This window comes from Pleurodeles waltl, chromosome 11 (genome assembly GCF_031143425.1).
Source record: "Pleurodeles waltl isolate 20211129_DDA chromosome 11, aPleWal1.hap1.20221129, whole genome shotgun sequence".
NCBI classification, from domain to species: Eukaryota; Metazoa; Chordata; class Amphibia; order Caudata; family Salamandridae; genus Pleurodeles; species Pleurodeles waltl.
The window spans coordinates 19,744,167-19,766,552 of record NC_090450.1 but is presented as its reverse complement, the minus strand read 5'-3'; the positions used below and the strand labels follow the sequence as shown (position 1 = coordinate 19,766,552).

Below are 22,386 nucleotides of genomic sequence, written 5' to 3'. Positions count from 1 at the left end.
AAGGAAGGCTTCGGTCAGGAGTTTAATAAGGCTTTCATTACGCAGATAATTACATCTGCTTTTCTGTACAAACTACAGACCAACATCGTTGCTAAACTATGGTATTAAACTTCTTGCTAACGTGTTGACAAACAGACTTAAGGAAGTTGTGCTGCTCTAGTACAACCCAATCAAGTTGGATTTGCACTTGTAAGGTCTTCCAGCAATCATCTACATAAAGATTTACATCTGCTCTGGAAATGCAGCCAAAAGCCTAAGAAGGCGGCCACTCTCTCCCTAGATGAGAAGAAGGCTCGTCACAGGATGGAGTGGTGCTACCTTTACCAAGATCTGGATCTGATTCTAAATGTAGAGTAGTGGTCCAGCTGTGCATGAAAATCCCACCGTGGGTATTAACTGCAACAGCTTCTTTCCAATTCAATAGGCATCGGTGGAATGGCAAGACAGGCGTGAATTCTATCTCCTTTATTGATCTTTCTGGCTTTAAAACTCTTGGCAATAGCCATCAAGAACTCTCCAGAGATGAAGGGATTGCTGCACTGGCTAACAATCACAAGAAGATGTTGTATGCAAAGTTAACCTTTGACATTAACATCACTCTACTTCCATTCCTGCACTGATTGAGACCATAGCAGCATTTTACTCATTTTCAAACTACAAAATAAATTAGTCAGAAAACAAAACAATGTCCATGACTAGAGCCATCATGGCAGACCAGTTAGTGTCGGACTGACTTTTAAATGGGTCTCTATGGGATACCGGTGCGCAGGGATATACAGCATATGGTTCATGAAAATATTTTGACCCTCTCTGAACATGAACAATGATTTTTTGATGGTCTCAGTAGCAGTTATCGATTTTTTGGCAAAACTGCCTACAAAGAGAATATACAGAAGAGAACTGGGAAGAGATCCTGGAAACCCATACTGGAATCTTAAAGGAAGGGAGGGTAAAATTCAGTTTTGCCAAAATTCTGCATGAATGGCACTGGTCTTCCTTTAAAATATATAGGGAAAATTGAGCTCTCACTGTCTGTTGTTGAGCGATGCAAACAATCAGATGGGGATCTTTTGCATATTTTATGGTCATGTCCTAAACTAAAAAAAAAAAACACTGGAGATGAGATCCGGCAAACACTGAGGAGTCAGAAGTTCGGGATGTTACCCCTTCTCTGGAACTGGCAATTCTCCATGATACCAGGGAGACTGTAACTCTCAATGCACACACAAAGAGATGGCTTGGTTACTGATTTTCAGCAGCTAAACTATTCATCTTTCCAAAAAGGATCTCCATTGCCGCCTCTCAGTTACAAAGAATGGATGCAGGCTCTGATGACCGTGGGTACATATGAACTGAGTTAAAAACTAAATGACCAATTGTGTAATTTTAATCACATTTGTGGGTTGTTTCTTCCTACATATTCTGGGACTTTACAGCTTGATCTAACTCAGATTTTACCACGTAATTTTCACTTTTCCTTGTCAGTTTATGCTCTGTGACCATGTTTTGGACATGCAAACAAAGCAGTATTTCATAAAGGGCGATCGACTTGCAACCATTCTTCATCTGAACTGAGACTTCACTATAGAAGGTACATTGATGATATTTTTTCCCTTTGGGAGACCATTTTCTCTGACCTCTTCTTTTTGCCATCTGTCCATCGGTGCTTCACATAAATGCTTTCATGACTATCTCTTTGATGGTATTATAACTGATAAGTAATGGTTTAAAACTGAAGGGTGGTGTTGCCCTAAACCATCAGCTAACGACTTCAAATGTACAAAACCTGGGAACTGTGATTATTTTGCGGTTTGTGTTTACGTTATATACTGCTGTGATACTATTTTATCTTAATAAACTCAATAAAAAAATGGCACAACATGAGACTGTCTGCCAGACAGTGAAGGGAGGTGGAAAACTTAGCCAATGCTGAGGGAAGGTAGCAACAAGTGAGTGACATTAGGCACGGTACTCTAACCAGCTGTGCTCTGGACTTCACTAAAAGAAGTTGGTAGGTGAAGAGTGTCTAGGTAGGAAGCTATAAGACTAGTCCACAGAAGTGGTTTGATAGCCAAAAACGTAGGGGGAAATGTATTAAAAAGGACAAAGAAGTAGTTTACAAGGAATGAAGTGCGGCTAAATGCTCATGTTCAGGGTGTGGTAAAACCATGAGCCGTACACGACAGAAAAGGGATTCTGGGATCCCATCCAAACACCCGAGGCAGAGAAGCAATAATATAAGAACAAGAGTCAAGCAAGAAACACCCTATGTGCAAAATGTATATATAAGAGCAGAAAACAGTGCCTTAGCTGTACATTAATCACAATCGAGGCTTGACAGTACTCTTTATTATAAAGAACTCAATTTAGACAAGTGGCCATTTCATAACCGGTGGACGGTGTGTGGGGGAGTGATCAGTCATCAGATATGGTCTTTAAGTTGGAAGATCGAGGTCTGATGAGGACTGAATCACTGATGAAGTCATGGCAGCATTCTGAACAGGGGCTGGAGGAATTCCAAGCTTTACCAGAATTTCTTCAGGTTTCATTAAAGCTTCAAAAGGTTTATGGGGTAGGAGAAGTTCTATGGGAAGAGACTGAAATATGCCTGCACTCGATTCGAAAAACATTTTCAACTCTCCAAGTGGCCAGAGTTCGCTTTTGGAAGCAGACCTTAAGTGCCTAGCAGGATAATCAATGTGATGCAGTATACAGCTGCCTGATTGGCCATAGCCACATGCACAAATAAGAGGGTCACAAATGACACCCTTGCTTGACCAGAAAGTAAAAGGCCTAAGTAGGAAAGATCTAACCTGTATGCTTCATCCTGGGATCAGTGATGGCACTTACATTTGCAATCCAAACTTAGTTTTCTTTCTTCCAGGGAAGCTAATATTGATGCAGAAGGTGAATAAGAATATCGGTCATCATTTTCAGAGGCAGGATTAAGAAAATATAGTGGAAAACATTTTCTTAGTGACCCTTCTTATCTAAGGAACCAGAAACAGTCCAAAGACCATGATTCGGAGTTTCACATGTTTTTTGCTGTGATCACTTGTCTACCCACGGAGGGGGGCAGTCCAAGGAGATTACATTGGTATCTCCTGGAAAAGGTTACTGATGGATTATTATAAAGCAATATTTTAACACTATATATAGTTCTAACGAACATATGTCCTGAACGATCAACACAAAGCTGGAAAAAAAGAGGCAGTTGACAAAAAAAGTGCACATTAAAACAAAAAAATACCATGAGTTCTGAATAAAAAGGCAATGGACACAGAGGTGATGGGAAACGTATAATAGCAAAATAAACATTTCACAGGAAAATATGTACTCCTGGAAGTTGGTAATATGAAGAACATACTGCTGCAAGGCAACATGTGCAGAGCTATAAAAAAATAGGCGAATTAAATATGCAAGATGGGAGGGAGGGAGGGGTAAAAGGGGAACACTAGAAAATAATGTTTTTATTTTTTTTAAAAGCACACTTAGAGAACAGATTCATCAGCCTTCGGTGGGAAGTCGGCAGCTTGGAGCACATATGGCCAAGTAAGGGTATATCTGGAGACAAAGTGGGGTCTGCTGTATCATAAAGGTGAGGGAATGAGCATCCTTAAAGGACCACCGTGTTTTTTTCTGCATAAACGGCTCGGTACATATGCCATGCGTTCCATGTCACATTAAGTAGTACAGATCTGGCAGTGTCACTCAGAGTTTGCTGCTGTCTAGTCGAAGGATCACAAGGCATGGTGTGGCATCAATACTGTAGTTAATTTAATAGACAACTTGGTTAAAGTACAGATCACCAGACACAGACCTGTACAATGTAATGGATGGAGTGTGTCCGGGCCACTGTCGCTTTTGTTCGTGTTTCTTTTAAAAACTGCCACAGTCAAATTTGGCTAAAACAGCTGCCAAAGCTGTAAAAACCCATCTGCATCTTCAAGTACTAAGTGTACAGCAGCACATAACCAGATGGTGAGAGAAATGCCCTACAGAGGGTACCCATTGGTGGATCAGCACTCTTCTATGATGAAGTGAGTAAAGAGAATGCATGTTAATTAGGGCACCCAACACGATGCACAGGGGCGGGAATCAGGCCAGATTTTCAAATAACCACTCTGTAAATGATTTCTATGAAGACTAACTGCCTGTAAATTTGGACATGTGAAAATTGTGCCCGGTGTGGTCCTCATCAACCAACACCGTTTCTTTTTCAGATTTAGGAATCTGAGAAGCGCGTCCTGCTTGACAATATTTGACAAAGTGAATGAAGATACTGCAACAAGTTAGGTGTGAGAATATTTTTAAATGTTTTTCAAGGTGCAACTATACAGTATAGCTGTGCAAAGGCCAAGGACATGCAAACAATGCCCAACCACTGAACTACTGAAGGTTCAGACACGCATATTGATCAAACGAGGTAAAAACTACAAGAAAGGAGAGAAGACGACAAAGTCTGGCTCTAAGAGTCAAACATCACACAGAAGTATAACCACCATGTGATGAAAACGATGAAAGAAAGATGGAAGAAGCAGTCTGTGAAGTACTTCTGAATATATCTTCTTCTCTGGGACTCCATATTCTAAAGCAGGAAAGTGCACAAGTACAAGAGAGAACAGAGTGCACCTTTCAAATGGTGTCCAATGATAAACCAGTCGCTATCAGAGTCTTGGAAATTAACGGCTGGGAAAGCTGATAGATAAATACAATTACTGCAAGCAATCATGTGCCACCCCTGGGCAGAAGACTTAGAAAAGGGTGGGGGTAGGGGGCAAGACGAAATTTTGGAAAGGTGACAATTATGGGGCGAACCCTCCTCTTTGTCCTGCCATTATAACCTGCACCCAAGTCCTACAGGCATCTTGGATGGGGAAGAACAAGTCAAGGCAAATGAATGAGGGTCTCAGTTTATGGGACCGCCAGCAGCTGCAGTGTCCTTTCACACCTGTAAGGGGCGACATACCCTAGATAGCCTGTGCCTCTCCGTTACACAAGCTGGGTCCACAAAAATCACTGGGCTCACTCCTGTTCTGCAGTTCCATTCCCTACCACAGCCATCCACAGACACTTCACTTTTTATTAGCTAAATCATGCTCAATTCACACTTGCATTAATCTGCATGACAAATTACTTAACTAAAATCTTAATAAATCGTTCCTAGTCATCCATATTCAACCAATTAACTACATGCAAGTGATCAATGGTAGTCCTACAACATCAAGAAAAAGCTACCCTGGCCCAGAAAGTGCTGTGGCAGTTACTGCTGGTAGCAGGCACCTACGGGAATGCTGATGAATTAATAGATGCCAGCTGGAAATCAGTGTGAACAGCCACCGTGCGCTGCTTCGGAAGCTGCTAAGGAGGACAGGAAACCTCCAGTTACGAAGGGGAACTGCTCATGGCCAACTCAGAACCACAGAAGGGCAGTAGTATTTTTCGTAGGCTTCAAGAACCGAGTGCAAATTATTCACAGCAAGAATGGAAAATTATGAATCAGTGAAAAGCGCGCGGGGCCCTGGACCAGCTCCTGGTCGGAGGCAAGAAGGAGCCGCGCACTGGGTGATGCAATAACACTTGGCAAGGCCCAGAGGTTGCAGGAAGTGTTCGTGTGGCTCACAAGAGCGGGTCATGTGCAACCATGACGTGCCAGGGAGGACGGGTGCCAAGGCTGGAGAAGCCTCCCAGAGCAGTGTGCAACCCCGGCGGGGGAGAGCTGCTCCGAGGGAATGAGTGAGTAAAATCACAACGCGCGCGTTACATAATAATGACGCTATCAGTACCTTCACAGTACATGGAAAGAGAAGCAGGGCTCACAGTTTCATGAGAATACATTACAAGTACTTTTTCAAAGCGGTGAAACCAGTGATGCGCGCAGCGCTGCCTAAAATCCAAGTCCACTGATGACGGAAGTGCAAGCTACGACCCTCATCTGGCACAACAGCACATACGGTTCGAGTTTACAGAACATCTCTGGGCCCTTTGCTACAAGAGACGTGCCTTGGCATCGGTACTAAACCTCTGAAGTAAGACTACATCGCTTGCAGAAGCAAGTTTACATTAAAAAAAAAACACCGCATAATTTTAAAAGAACGGGTGCTGCGAAGCAGGCATGTGTATGAAGAACAAGGGCAAAGACACTTTTTAGTTTTAATGCACATCACATGAAAATGTGATTTTTATTGGAGCGAAGAAAATATATTTTGTTTGAATTTGTGCAACCCGACATTGTATAAACACGAGAGAATAAAGGCATGGAATAAAAAGAAAGAAAACATTGGCAAAGTAAACTACTGGCCCACCAGCCTTTGCTTAAGTAGTGGCCACGAGCCTTTGAACTTAAGTACACTTTTTGTTACACAGATTAATGCATACATGCGATTAACTTGTCCTGCAAGGCAGCCAACGACTAAAGTGCGTAGAACCACAGTCTAGGTAGTGGTAGTGAAAGCAAAATGCGACTGACTGAACAGACCACTGGGTGAAGAGGAATGGTCCATAGCGCCTCAATGAACCCAACTATGCAAGTTAATTTTTTTTTTTTTTTTTTTTTTTTACTTTTTAATGATATGAGACATCGCTAGAACTAACGTCGTTTCTAGGCCAAACCGAAACAAACTGGGACGACTGACATCCAACCAGGGCTCTATACAAACACACACGGCTGCAGATGATTGATGACTGGCTGGAACAATGTGGTCCATTTAGAATATATTACAAAGCTCAAGGCTTCCAGGTTGTAATCCCAACTCCTCCTACATTATGCATCAAAGAAAACAACCAAGGACAAGGCAGGATCTCCTACAAGTTCTCTATTTAATCAGGCAAACTGACCCAATTTAATTTGTCTGAAACCCCCAACACTAGATACCTTTGTGATGCCAACCCACATATACAATATAGCCGTCTTTGGACAGAGCACATGAGAACAAAATGGAGAACACAGACCACCTACAAAACCTCTAAAATATGAGCAATAAAGACACACTGAACTAGCGTGGACACCTTTCTTGGGCCAGACAGCACAATTAAACTAGGAGCACAAACACAATAACACAGAATAAGGCTGAGGATCACAGGACCTAACCTCACAAGACCTTTACTTCCGGGAGGCCCTTTCATTTCCTAACTACATCAAGCTAGCTGCTGCTGGGAACTGTGACTATACTGGCATAACTGTCGTAGTATAAACATACTTCAATCACTGTACAGCTACTTAAACGCAGGGCTGCAGAACACTTCACTTTATTTGTGTAAATACATTTAAACGTTGTGGTGAACCGAATGGAACATGGTAATTAAACTATCAACATATAAAAAAAACATTTCAATTCTAAAGTAAATGTTGGCCTTTTTTCTTAAGCCACGCAGACAGGCACAGTACAAGCTTAAGTACAAAAATACTTCTGCTACAGGAGTACATATTTTTGCTTTCATGAAAGAGCTGCCAAAGTGGCCACAAAATGTCCTTGAGATTAGTGTGCCAAAGACTCAAGCTGCACCTTACTCATGAAGTTTTAAAATGCTAAGGCGCACATGAGGAGAAGTGACTGGGGGTAAATGTTTGCACTGTTCAGCATTCTGTCCATCGTCTGTTCTTTTTGCTTTTGTGACTTATTGGGCAAGTCACAACTCCCCAGCTGCCAAACATCCTTCCTGCCTACTACTGACCGCTCCCCCCATATTCCTGAGCCTGACTGCAACAGCTCCACCCGCATGCCTGAGCCTGATTGTGTCTGCTGACGCCCCTGCCGATGCCTCCTTCACACCACTGTCACTCCCACCTTGCCGCCTTCCAGCCTCCCACTCCGCCCCATCCCACCTCCCAGGACATATAATGGAGGCCACAGCACAGGTGTGCAGCAGACACAGGCAGCGGCTGCACCGCCGACACGCCAAAGGCAAGCCCGTCTGCACCTGGACCAACCCCAGCGCCAGGACCCCCTGTTGCTCCCACCATACACCGCTACACCACCAAAGAGCTCCTGGCTCTAGGCATCGGACACTACCTACACTGCTGTTTCTCCTTCAATGTGGGCTCACCTGTACACACTTATGCCCGCACTGCACCACACAGAAGACTACGAACCAGCAAGCACCATTCCAGTGTGTCCTGGTAAATGCCTGCTCTTTATGCAAACACGCCACTGAAATCTGTGACACCATCACCACCCACAACCAGGACATCGCTTTCATCACCAAAACATAGCTAACATCCTCCTCAAACCACAACATCGCCACGGCCACCCCTGACGGCTACAAGATGATACACCAAGACCACACTAACAAACATGGCTGGAGCATCGCCATAATTTTCAACGAAACCACCCAATACACCATCATCGACAACCCAACGCCCCTCATGGAGCACCTCAACTTCCAACTCCAAACCGCTGCCAAAACCACAATGCAAGGGACCCCCCCCCCCCCCACACAGCCCCCCTCCTGCGGGATCATGCTCACCCTTATGCGATGCCACTACCAACCTCATCGCCCCCCTCGTCATCAACTCCCCCAACTACGTTTTACTCTGCGATCTCAATTTCCACCTTAACGACTCCGACGACACCAACTCCACTTCACTCATAGAAAACCTCAGCAACATCGGCCTCACCCAACTGGTCACCAAACCCATGAACAAAGCCGGACACACACTGGACAGCATCTTCATTCCTAGCGACAGAATCAATTTCACCCATGTGACTGAACTCACCAGGACCAACCAGGTCATTGTCATGGTCTACTTTACATCTCAAATCCCCAGCATACCACCTTCAAGCACCTCAGTACACCCCACCAAAGCCGGGACAAGGTAACTGAGACCCTATGTGCCACAGGCCCTTGGCACCACACAACCAGAGTCCATGGTAGGTCTCGACCTCTGACAGATCATTCAAAACTTCCCCACCTGGATTACCAAATCCAATGACAGATGCCCCGCTGAAACCAGCTAAAGCTAACAAAAACCTCCAAACCAGTGAGATGGTACGCTCCAGGGCTCAGAAACTCCAAATGCGACCCCCACCAACTTGAGAAACAATGGCCCATGACCAAGAACCCCTCTGACAGAGCCGCCTACAAGGCAGACCTCAACAACTACCACCACCACATCAAAGCAACAAAGAGCAGCAATCGCTGCCCGCATCACCACCGCAGCCAGCTACATAAAAGAACTCTTCAGAATCATCAAGGAATTCGCTATCTCGATAGCCACAGAAACCATCATCCACCCATCCCAGGAGCACTGCGACACCCTCTCTCAGACTACTTCCACAGAAACATCACCACCATATACAACAATTTCGCCTCCGCCTCCAACCTAGACAACACCTCTCAAGCAGCGAACACCAGCCACATGATAACCTCCTGGTCCCTCCTTACCATACAGAGCACCACAGCCATCATGTCATCCAACCACTCCGGGGCACCCCCTGCCCCCTTCCCCCACCGGCTTCTGAAACCTCTGAGCCAACATCAGTAGCATGGAAATAACCCACATCCTCACACCTCCAGCTCCACGGAAACCTTCCTGGATGAATGGAAGCAGGCAAAGGTCGGACTCCTCCTAAAGAAACTCTCCGCCAACCACAGCAACTTCAAAAACTATAGACCAATCTCCCTGATCCCCTTCTCAGGCATAGTGCTTGAGAAAACCATAAACCAAGAGCTCACCACCTACTTCAAACTAAACCACCATCTTCACACCTCACAATCAGGATTCCAGGCCAACCAGAGCACAGAGATTGCACGGATTGCCACCACGAATTACATCAACACCCTCCTAGATTGAGGAGAGTTGGCTGCACTGATCCATGTAGGCCTCTCCACGGCGTTCAATACAGTCTCCCACCACACTCTCCTCAACAGAGCCCACAACATAGGCATTCAACAAAACACCTTTCAGTGGGTTGCCTCCATCCGTTCAGGCTGCAGAGCATCCACCTTCCTCCCTTCACTTCTACACCCAAGAACATCACGTGTGGTGTATCCCAAGGATCAGCCCACAGCACAACCCTATTACACAGCTACATGACCCCCCCCCTCACAGACATCAGATCCTACAAACTTAATATAGTCTCCTACGCTAACAACACTCAACTAATCCTTTCATTCACCGAAGACACCCACAACGCCAAAGCCAACTTCCGCAGCGCCATGACCAATGTGACAACATGGGTGAAAGACAGCTGCCTCAAACCGACAAAATGGACGTCCTGATCTTCGGGAAGAACACCTCCATATGGGACCACAGCTGGTGGCCAGCAGACCTCGGAAAAATGCCCTCTCCATCAGACCACACAAAACCTCGGCATCATCCTCGACTGCCAACTATCCATGTAAACTAAGTCACCTCCTCCTGCTTCTACATCCTTCACATGCTCCACAGAATCTTCAAAAGGATCCCTACTGACACCAGAAAGGCAGTCATGCATGTCCTAGTCACCTCGACTATGGCAGTGCTTTCTATGCCAGTGTCATCCCAGCTACTCAAAAGACTCTAGACTCTACAGAACAGCAGGCAGGCTCATCCTCAATCTCCCCAAGCATCACCCTTCACCTCAGGAACCTCCACTGGCTCCCCGTTCAGAAGAGATGCCAATTCAAAGTCCTCACACTCTCACACAAGCCTCTCCACAATCTAGGGCCGTCCTACATCAACCATAGAGTGAGCTTCTACATCCCAGCAAGACAACTACATGCCGCCTTGCTAAACCTCGCAGCGGACATAAAAGAAAGAAAATAGACTAACCTGCCCTGCTCCCCACTGGCTTGAAAATTAAGGTACTGCAGACCAAGAAACAGCAACAGACAGCAAAGAGTACTAGTCCCCTGAAAAAGCACCAGTAGTGCCCACTTACAACTACAGGTACAAATTAAGGATTAGCAGTGTAAAAAAAAAAAAAAGAAGTACAAGATGCTGTGCTGTTCTGTGTGGCCTGGCCTTCTCTGAAGAGCATAAAAATTCAAACTCTAAACTGCCCATTGGACCTGCTCTGCCACAAAGTCTAAAATGAAAAAGCAAGTGCAACAAACTTGGCCTGACTAACTTTGGAAAAGTATGTTGGGCTTAACAAACCACAGAGTTAATTTAAGGCTCTGGTGGATACAGTTGCCAAAGGCCAATCGCTACCGTGCTAAACTCACAAGTGCCCTTGTCACAGGGTATTAATCACCGAAACGCAAATGTTCTAATTCGGTCTTTCAATCTCTCCTGAATTTTGAGAAAACGTGGACAACACATTCTATGAAACCCTAGTTATTTTATTGGATAAACTACATGTTCAGCATAGCTGTGCATCATTTTACTCTGATTTACAAGGCTCCTTACTTACGTGTAAATATCACTCGTGTACAAACTTTTCTAGTTCCACATCTGAAGTTGACAAAATAATTTTTTGTCAAACAATGCTAGACAGAATCATACAGAAGATACTGATGTTCTCATGAGCTTAAATCTAGACAGCACATTAACAGAGAATTTGGTATCATAAATAGAAATCTAAAACACAAAGAAGATATTATGCAGGAAGTCACACACAAACAACTCAAATACATATAAAACCGCTCAATCTAACATTCTCAGCATGGTAAACTTCCAGCAAAAGTAAGCATAGCACATCAACATTCACCATATCAAATTTACCAAATCAAGGATATGCTCAAGAAATCTTTAGAGACGTTTGATCACCACTCCTCCACACCATATTTCACACAACTCACACTAAGAACAAGAGACCTCAATGACTAAGAAAGAGGGACAAATAGAACAAAATACCCAAAACTCATCAAGAAGCCCAATCGGACTCTGGTGCACAACTAAAGGTATGGAACCATAGCCCAGACTGCTGAAAGTACTAAAGACCATGTCATGGCAGATGGTGCACTTAAACAAATGTTGTTAAAATACCCAATTATCCCTGTGCAGCTGGGTGCTTATTTGATTATACTTCATTTTACATCGGATCCTGTGCTCACTCAACGGGCCACTGTGCTTCTTTAATGTTCTAGCAATTTCTCCTTCCGTGGGAAGTCTTTCAGAAGCGTTGGTCTAGCTCAAGAAATCTTCAAATCTTGTGGTACTTTCAACAAGTTGCCAACTATACAATTATCAACCCAGATAGGCTTTTCAGTTTACAATAAAGAGACAGATTGTTTTCAAATACAACGTAAAGTAGAAGAATTCCAGAAAGCTGGCGTAAAACTATAAAGGCACACTATTTGCATCCTGATCGAATATAAACCGGCGTAAGAAGTTTGCTACTTATTTGCCTAACACAAACTGGCAGAACAACATGAGCGGAAACTTGCGAGACTTGAATGTGTTATGAATGTTCCTGCTGCTAAAACAGGAGGCCGGGTTAATCTCTATCTAGCAACAGACTTCAACTCTCAGACTCCCCTGTGTGCAGAGATTTAAACTCCAGGGTAAAGAAGAAAAATCTCACTCTAGTGTTCAGTTATAAGCAGAACTTCTAAAAACTGGCAAAGCACTACCTTGTTAAATTAAAGTGACTGAGACCTGATATTTTATCCTTCTGAAGAACATAAAACAGGTGCCAACTTCACAAATTCTTATCCGCACCAGTAAAGTTGTGGTAAACCTCCCAGAGGCTAACTGTACAGCTCTGGGAGATAGGAAGAAGCGGGTTAAAGGACAGGAGGTGTAGCTTATCTTAAAGCACATTCATGCACAACGGGCAGGAAGCTCATTCAAATACTCTGCTTACCCACAGGTGTTCAAGAGTAATCTCCATCGCTTTGTGCCTTGCATGAGACACTCTTTTACTAATCTCTACCTGCATTGAGGCCTGTATTGCCATTTTGTGACATTCCAATTGAATGAATTCAACTGAAGTAAGGAAACTCAAAGTAATCCATTAAAGGAAGAGAACAAGAAGGAATCCGACGATCCTCATATCCCTGATGGCATGAGCTCCAGGTACAGAGCCCTGGACACAGCCACACCTGGAAAACACAGCCCTCCTCAAAATCCACATTAGGATATTACTCTGTGAAACAAGATCTTACGTAACTATGTCAGCATTGCTGACCCTGGAGGCAGTGATGTGCTGCTGCACTTGCTCAGACAGTCTTTAGAGTAGGTGGTGTAGATAACATGAATAGAAAGAAGGTATCTTCTTCTGAAGCCCATAATCCTGTCCCAAAGGCGGCTGCAGAGCACCAAACAGACAAAGCATTTGTTTAAGTTCTGAGTCGTGTGGGAAATAAATTAAGCCTTGGCAAGTATTTTCCTTTCAATTCTGACCCTTCTTGGTACATGGTCCTAGGCAGCTGTTTTGTTCATTTCAGTACATGCAAACAGGCCTATGTACTACTTTTGAGCAAGGATGTGTGCAAAAAGCTTTTTTTTAATTTTATTTTTTTTAAGTTCAGTACTTCCTCCGTAAAAGGCATTTGAAAAAGAAAAAAGCAGGGGTACAAACACTAAAAATACTAAACTCAAAGTTTAGTTTAGAGATACCTTAGTAGATGTTTGCTTCCCTCCAGCACCTTGAATTTTTTTCTATTTTACTTTTTACTGAACACTGGTTTACAAATTGGAATTGGGAACACCAATAACTTTTACCAAGGCCTATAGATTGAATGGGTGCAGACAGAAAGGTTTTCAATGTACAGCACTTTAGGACAAATGTGCCCTGCATTAAGGACAGTACAGAAGTAATCTTGGAGGTCATTAACCGAAAATAGGGAATTTTGGGTGTTTGGGTTTACAAACAGCATCCATTCAAACAGTGTATTTAAAAAAGGAATAACATTTTAATGACTGACGACCAAGTGATCTTAAGGAAAGATTTTTTCCGACCACCTATAAATATAAGACACCAAGAGCAGCAGCAGCCTCCCAATGGTCCCTCTTGGACAACTGCAGATTTTTCACTGGGTATTCATAGAAATTATTAGACTTAAATACTTCCGGAATACACATACACCGACCCAACAGCACTGACTTCTAAGACGCTGCACACATATAACAGTGATGTTTTATACCAATATTTTCAGAATTTGATGCCCACATATGAACACGTTTGGTGGGAGGCAGAGAAAAGCTTTATTTTCAGGCCAGCCAGTGCTGGCATTTCCTACTCTCCAAGGGTCCGTGGTATTCATTTCCATCCGGGAAGACTCTTCCCAGCAGAAAGTGGAAGCAAAGAGGCAGAAGGAACCAACAGCCTCAACTAACCTTGTTAATTTCCAAGGAAGGTAACTCACACATGCAGTATCTTCAGGTCTACAGCATTCATGGTGGGCTGGTCACCAAGCTGGCTGCAGAAGACACTGAGGAACAAGCATTCAACAGTGCAGCGTGGAGTATGGGGACAACCCCAACGTTGGTGGAGAGGGAAAGTGAAGGCATACTGGCACCACTGGGGGTGCACTGGGAGTTATGGTGGGGTACATACATATCTTGGAAGGGTGAAGAAGTCATGTATGTCAAGGATGTTCATCCTTCAAACCGAAAGCAACACGTTTATGTGGGGAACTCAGCAAGGTGAAGCAGGGCAATAGAGTTAACCATGTATAAAGCTCTAAATGTTTGCTAAAGTAAGTGTGATCTTGTGTCAGTCAGTGCATACGTGTTTGTTTTGTAAGTTTCCAGAAAACATGAAACATATTTACATTGACGGATTGATCAAGAAATGCAGCTTTGCAGTTAGTAAAGTTTGGATTTTCCATCCGCGAGAAGGCTGCATCACCCATCATCAGGCAGGCCTGTGCTCTGGCGCCACATTCCTCTGTTTGCACTGCCCTGGGGCTCACGCCGGGCTGTGCCTCTCGGTGGTTCAGCCGTGAACCTGCCACCCAGGAATGCACCATAATTCATACAACACAACAGCGCAGGAGGTGTGGCAGTGCGAGTACAGTCAGCCCGAAGCCCCAGAGGCCAAGGCTACAAAAGGAAACCCGAAGAAACTCCCTGGCAAACCCCGTGGAGGCCACAAGGGACAGACGCTTATGTGGCGCTCACAGCGCTGCCATCTGAACAACGGTTTTGGGAGGTACTCGTCAAACATTCAACGTCTCCCCTTTTCCGGCTGCACGATAGCTGCCTACATTGGTTTATGTTTTAGGGCCTAAATATCAACCTTTTAATTGCGATACGTGCTTCTGAAAATGCTAAAGTGGCCCTAAAGTAATGTGACTAATTATATGCTTCCTATTAATTATTAATAATAATTAATTATCATTAATTATGCTGCATTATTTTAAGTGGTTGTGTGATGTATGGTTGTGTGTTTTTGATGTTTTAATGGACCAATTGTCTTAACCAACTTAGTTTAGAGTGGCGTTAGCAATTAAGAAGTAAATTCTCTAGAACAGAGAGGGAAGGCTTTAGACCCCCGTCAATGAGTAAAAGTGTGACCTCTTTAGTGTGTCTGTTCACAAAATACCCCCGAGACCACTCAGCTTCAACAGCACCTGAAGAGACCGACACTGCTGGGCGCCAACAGGAGACCCGTAATATGTGTACAATGTTAGCCACACATGTAAAAGAGGGGCTCTACTCTCCAACTGGAGTAACATAGTTCTTCACTTTAGAAGGTATCAAAGCAACAAGAAAACTATTTATTTAAAAAACAAAGTTTGAGAAACTATTGAAAAAGCTAGCCTCCATACTAACTAACAAGGACGTGTCTGAAAAGCATGCATAAACATCGAACCACGCAAACTGCATCTTTTCTGCAACCCCCAGCGGTTTACATTGTTTTGTTATAGCGCCATGCAATAAGGACAAGCCTGGGCTCGTGCCACATCACGCGCCAGAAAATCTGCACCCAAATGTGCATGAAAGGATGCTCAATAAAGAAAGGTGTTTGTTCTTCAACTAAATACCGAGCTTCTCCTCGTCCATGGGCCTTCAGCGGGCCCGTGGTTGCCAACTCTTCCCCAGCCCGCTAGAAACATGACATTTCCATAAACAAAACATCAGCTTAAATCTCTTGAACACACCTTTGAGGTACAGCACCAAATTAATACAGGCAAGCGTGGAGTGGGAAAGAAGGCGAGTGCAAATCCCTTACAAATCTCCAGATCTCACTAAGGTACGTAGGCTGCCTGAAGGCGTGCCAGCTGGCAAGGTTTGAAACCAGGGATTAAAACGATTGTGGTGCAAGTGAACCTATGAAAGACTATAAATAGAATCTGAGAACATTTTCCTAAAGAAAACACCAGATGTTAATCATCATTTTCTGACGCGTGCACACAAGATATCCACAAACCAATCCGGAGATGGGAATCAAAACACACACCAAACGCTCATCTATTGATTCACCCCCTCCGACTTCTGAACTAAGGATCAACGACAAGGGAGGGATTTGCATTAGACATTCTTTCCATGCGACATTAGAGCACTTCTTAAACAAACAAAATGTGTCAATGAAGTTTGCTATTCAGGTGGTTGCCCCACCACCACTTTCAATTAATGTATTGTACCAAATCAAGAGTGCAAGGTGTGCTAACAAAAGCCGGCAGTATATCATTGTACTTTTATGCATTTGAATATCACTTAACACAAACTTGGTGCTGTGCTTTGTTGGAAGAAAGTGTGTTTACAGGGTTAACTATGTGAGATCTCAAAAACATTTTACATGTATTTTTCAGTTTTCAAACATAAACCATATATTCACACAGCAAAACACCAGGTCGACAGCACAGATCTGAATTTGCTTTGCCCCCCACCACTGATGGCCAAAGCAATTCTCTTCCTTATTCTTCATCGAGCCTCTCACCAGTGGCATTCGCCCTCAAGAGGCTTTCGAGACTATTGTTACTACCATAATACGTACTCCATTTACTCCATGCCAAATTCCTTCAGGCAACCCCATACCTCGTAGGCCATCCTATCCACCTCCATACAAATGACCATGTCTGCTAACCACTTCTGTCTGGTTGAGGTCTGTTTGTTACCCCTAGTCGCTAGCATTGTCTCTTGAACAATAATAAACACCAACGTACAGAACACCAACTGAGGTCTGGTCAGATCGACATTGTTGGGGATTCCAGTATAAAACACATCGTTAGCCATTTCCCAGCCACAGAAATGCATTGACATCCTAGTAAGTGATTTAAGGTGATCCTTGGCAGAAGACTTACAGTTACCTGGTTATCCACATGCATGCTTTGTTTAATTCTGAGTGTTTTAGTGATACAGTACTCCAGATAGGAACACTATGTACTCGTATATTTCTGAAAAATGTGCCTCATTTCAGGATTCAATTCAACCAGGTTTTCAAAATATGACTCTAATCAAATGTATCACTCACGCTTCAGTGTTTTTTCTTGAAAACCATTGCAGTTCATAGATGCATAACACTAGCATGCTTACAAAATGACCTAACAATTTCTAAGCATCACTAAAATCATTTAAGTTATACCTTCTAGAAGCGCAATTACATTTCACGTTGATACCATTAACTGCTCAAACATTTGCCAAATAGAAATCCTTTTACAGCATTCCCAAAAATATCACTTAGCTATCCTTTCTTAATTATCCTCATCTCGAAATTGCCTGGTGTCTCTCCAGATTTGAAGAACTTGCATCAATAACTCGGGTACAGGGTAAAGAATCAAATTATACAACCTACTCAGGAGTCATTTAAGATCCATTCCATTGTTTGCATACGTTTTACCAATCTCCGCACAGGTATCAAACTTCCTACATGTTGTAAACCAATAATGATGAATTAGTCCAATGGTACACTGCATACGTCACAATTTCGGTCTTCCCTAGCCAAGAACAGGAACAGTCTCAGGACATTACAACTCTCATTTTAGGACACGGTGAAGTTGAAAAATAACACCCAGAACTGTTTGCTCCAATGTAACATGTCCCTGTGAGAATTACCTACCACTCTAGTTTCATCCAATATCTGTTAAACTTTAGTTAAGTGCTAGTTGTAAGAGGAAAATCTTGCAACAGAAAAAAAAAAAAGTTAGAAACTTACTCAGCACAAGAAGCACAAACAAAACATTAGTTCAAATTTGGATCCATTGTATCAATGACAAAGCCGATCAACAACATTTGCAAAAGCAAACAAAATTCCAGGAAACAATGTCAAATGCATATTTTCAGACAAATCAACAAAGAAACGAAAACACTTTACATAACACTTGACTAATAAATGGTGATATATTTATGGGACTTCTTCCGTCAAACAAAACAAATAAGGCGTCACTCTGTCCTCGTTTTATTATTGACGTGGCCTAATCTACCCACCCAAAACTAGGACCGATTGAGTCAACACAAATCATTGCTGCAGGTCAAACATAAACCTATGTTGGTACATTAACAGTTAGGTACAAAAAATTGTAACATGAAACAGCAAAAGACAATCACAGAAATTTGCGCTGAAAGCAGTACTTTATCGAATTACAAGAAAGGGACTTCAATATGCCAGAATACAAAAAAGAAGGCCACATAGTTGGTGAAAGTGCTTTGCACTTTTAGAGTATGGTGTTAGTATCTTGTTAGCCCTGCATAACAAACAACATGATATGCAAGAAGAACAATGCAACTGTTTCATTGTTACCAAGACCATTAATTCCTAAAACACATTAACATCACACGCCTCAATAACAACGTTTATTCACTTCCTAGCTTGACAAAACTTGTGCGGGCAACTACAGGTTAGTTTAAACGTAGTGCTAGTTTTGTATCCCCTTTGTTTCTTTTCGTTTCCACCATTTCGCCACAACCAGGATGCCCCTCAAAGGCCTTCTCCCGCACCCAGCATCGTGACAGCATGTAAAACTCCCTCACAACCTTACGTATCTACTCTCGGCTCTTTCTCCCTTGGACACCCTGGCAGGCGCAGAGAATCTTTGCGAGCCTGGTCCAATGAGAGTCTGGTCTCAGTCGCCTGCCTGGGTAGTCTCCGTTTTGTTCCCTTGTTTCCTGGGTCGCTATCCTTATACAACGTTTGAATGAAACATGATCCAGTGACAGCACGGTGTGCATTACTAGCTACTGGCTGTGGGCAATCTACTCGGTGCCCTTTGGGGGGGGGGGGGGGGGGGGGGGGGTGTCTCTGTCACCCTGCAGTGTCTGCATAGGAGTGAACCTTACAGCTGACTTGTCACTTTTGTGTGTGTGAGAGAGAGAGAGGCACCTGATCCACTGTCATGGTGGGCAGGTACCACATGGGCTTTAAGTGGGGAGACCCGAATCTGAGACCCAGCGGCAATTAAAACCCGACACTGACAGAGGTCTCTATCGGACCCTATACTCATGTCATTAAATTTGCAAGCAAAAACCAATAACTAGATCGGAACAAGGACTTTGAAAACAGTTAAGCTACTCCATGCCCGAGATGTAGTTCCTATTTATATTTCACGTTTTACTTCACCTTGAATTTCTTAACAGGGTTTGTTCTTTCGGGATGTTAGTTTTCTGTAATCTTTTTATAAGCAGCCTATCACACTTGTAAGGTGCGATCTGAGTCTCCTCTAGATGAGTGCCTCTGGTAGGGGGCGTTTTTATCGGGTCACAATTCAGAGCTCTGAAGGCAGTGTGAGTTTTCCACAGTGCCTGTCAGTCGATATTTAGAATACATGCTCATCCAAATCCTCTGGCCCGTTTACAGAGCACACAGAGCAAAATTGTCATGTGTATCACTCATAATTGTGAAACTAGACCTCACACGGTCTGCCAGTGGGTCATAAGGTTATTTAGAATACATGCTCATCCAATCAATGGCCTCTTTGTAGAGGGCACAGAGCAATGGTCACGAGTGCCAATCGTAATTGTGATTAGCAGTGAAGGAAGTGTCCAGCTATTGAAATAGAGTGAAAGTAAACGGAAATGAGTGCCTACGGGTGCATGGGCGTGTTGTGTGTGCCTGGGGTGAAGTGTAGGTGATGCAATAAGTACATGTGGTTGAGAGTGAATAGAGGGTGCTAAAAGGTAAGTGGAGGTGCAAGATATGTAGACTGAAGATTTCAAGAAGATACAGGGACAAAAGGGGTATGAACGTCTAACAGATTACAAAGGGGCGTGAAAGGAAAGACGGGAGCAGTTAGGACACTGCGAGGATTTCACCTGGTTCTGCAGACCTTAATAATGTTCAATTCAGCCTCATATTTTCAGATTTGAAACATTTTCAATGTTAATTATTCACAAAAAAATGGTTACTCTGCTACCAAGCACCAACAAAGCCAATAGGTTTGTTTTGTTTTAGGAGCATGTTTGGTACTGTACTATTTATGTCTGAATACAATATTAGAATTGTCATGCAGAGGTACCAAAATATTTGTCAGGTGCTGTGTAACAGGAAGTCCAGGATTGTAGTTTGCATGTTCCGATCCACACTCATTTTTATAAGTCACAACTCTTTAAAAGTATTCCTAGCCATGTTTCTTGGGCAATGTTATATAACACGGACATAGCCTGAAAGCATCATAGCACTTTACAACAAACTCGATACAGGGTTACATTAATAATAGTTAAACTCAGATGTCTACATCAGTGTATGTTTACATATGTTACCACAAGACCCAGTTACAATAGGGCAGAGGGTATAAACAGTTAAAGGAAGGTAGATCAGTGGAGAAGGTGAGTCTGGTAGAGGCTGAATTAACCACGATGTCTGCCAAATTGGAGGAGCTTGAGGTTTTGAAGGCTGCTAGGCAGGTGGTTAGATGAAGTGAGGGAGGAAGTGAGTTCCAGCGTAAATCTAAAAAGCCCTCTCACTCCATGGGTCCAAGAGGGGGTGTGGGGAGGATCCCCCCCCACCATGTGTCATCTGCTCTGTGTGGGACCCCATCGTCTCTCCTGCACACCCCACTCATTGCTGCTCCCTTCTGGGTGACAGGTCCCCATAGCTCACGCTTCCAGCTCCCTGCCTGATGTGCTGCCCATGTCCTTTGAATTCTGGGACTTGTAGTCTTTTTTGATAGCGGAATAAACAAAACTAAAAGTCCCAGAATTCAAAGGAAGCCCCGGGACCGGAGCAGCAGGTCACGCATGGACCCGGGGGGCTTGGCAGGGCCCCCAGGGGCCCCCTCAGACTCGGGCCAGCAGGGCCGGCTGCTCTGCCGCCCCGCCCTGGGCCACCGCCCCGGCCGTGACACTCCCCGGGGCACACACACCCGGGCCCTCTCTCCGCCGTGGTCCACCCTCCCCGGCCTCCCCCACTCACCCGCCCCGGTGGTGTCGCTCAAGTCCCGGGTCCCCCTCGGGAACTCCTTCAGCTTCCTGCCGCTCAGGTTCAGCGCCCCGCTGCTGGCCGCCTCGTCCAGGGCCCGCTCCAGAGACCGGCTCCAGGCGGCCGGCCCCAGGCCGAGCCCCGCGCCGCAGTGACCGATGATCCCGGGCAGAGAGGCGGGGCCCCCGGGGCCCTCCGACACCAGAGACGCCATTACACCGACCCGCGCTCGGCGCATGCGCGGAAGGAACCGGGCGCCGACGCTGTGCAGTGGGCATGCGCGGTAGGTCCGGGTGACTCCTCCGACTGCGCAGGCGCGGAGTTATTAGGCAAGAGACCTGTCAACTTAACTTCGTGTTGAGGAGCCGGAAGGAACGTTCAGAGTGCGCGCCAGTGCGCACGCGCCGAAAAGGGAGCTGGGCTCCGCCCTGCTGCAGAACGAAAACACAGGCCAGTGCGACTGCGTACAAGCAACACTCCTTAATGAAGGTGTAGACGTCAAAACCCTTTGTCAGGTTGTACCTGCAGCAAAGGGAGGGGTTGTAATACCTTTCTTGCGTGATGCTGATGCAGAAACACGTTTATCTTAGAGATGCTACTAAGGAGGAGTGTGAATACCTGTAGTGAAATATCTCTGCACCTGCAGGTGAGCCACAATAGCCAACAGGACCCAAGTTTTAATGCACCTTACCCACAGCAGCCAAGTGGTCACATTGCTAGGTGAGAAATTTCAATAGTTTCAGTAAATTTGAGTGAAATTCTGTTGATAAATGCGTGACACTTTATCACAAGAAAAAACAAGCAGTGGGACTTGCAGCAGGAGGCCTTCACTGATCACCCATATTATTGACTATTCGCCGCAGCCCATGACCCTGAGAAGTTTTTTTTTATTTTTTAAATATGTTTTTATTGTATGTAAGCAACGATACAACTGCGCAACCATGAAGAATCAACAATGTCATGGTGGACATTAAAACAATGTAAATAAGACCAAGTCAAACGTCTGTTGGTCTGTTTCTTCTTTATTCCAAAAAAGTAGTTAAAAGCTTCATGATTTCAAAATTACAATACAACAGATATACAGCCAACGCGTTTCGTCCACTTAGTGAACTTCTTCAGGGCTGTTAAAAATAACATACATATACACCAGTGAGACAAAAAATATAAATAATATTACTTAAACCCACCTATAAATCATACATTTTTTTCAATAAACACC

The 22,386-nt window shown here is 44.1% G+C and overlaps 1 protein-coding gene across 9 annotated transcripts in view; it reads right to left on the bottom strand.

Annotated features, from left to right (window-relative positions):
• LRCH3 (leucine rich repeats and calponin homology domain containing 3) overlaps window positions 1–21,444 on the bottom strand; it is a 311,841-nt gene extending 290,397 nt beyond the window's left edge. For all 9 annotated transcript variants that reach the window (XR_011199321.1, XR_011199322.1, XM_069212842.1 and 6 more), the window contains exon 1: window positions 21,162–21,444. Coding sequence is in view for 7 of the 9 variants with exons in the window: in XM_069212842.1 (XP_069068943.1) it covers window positions 21,162–21,405 (244 nt within the window). In the remaining 2 variants the exon portion in view is untranslated. The remainder of the gene's footprint in view (window positions 1–21,161) is intronic.
• Window positions 21,445–22,386: the final 942 nt, after the last annotated feature.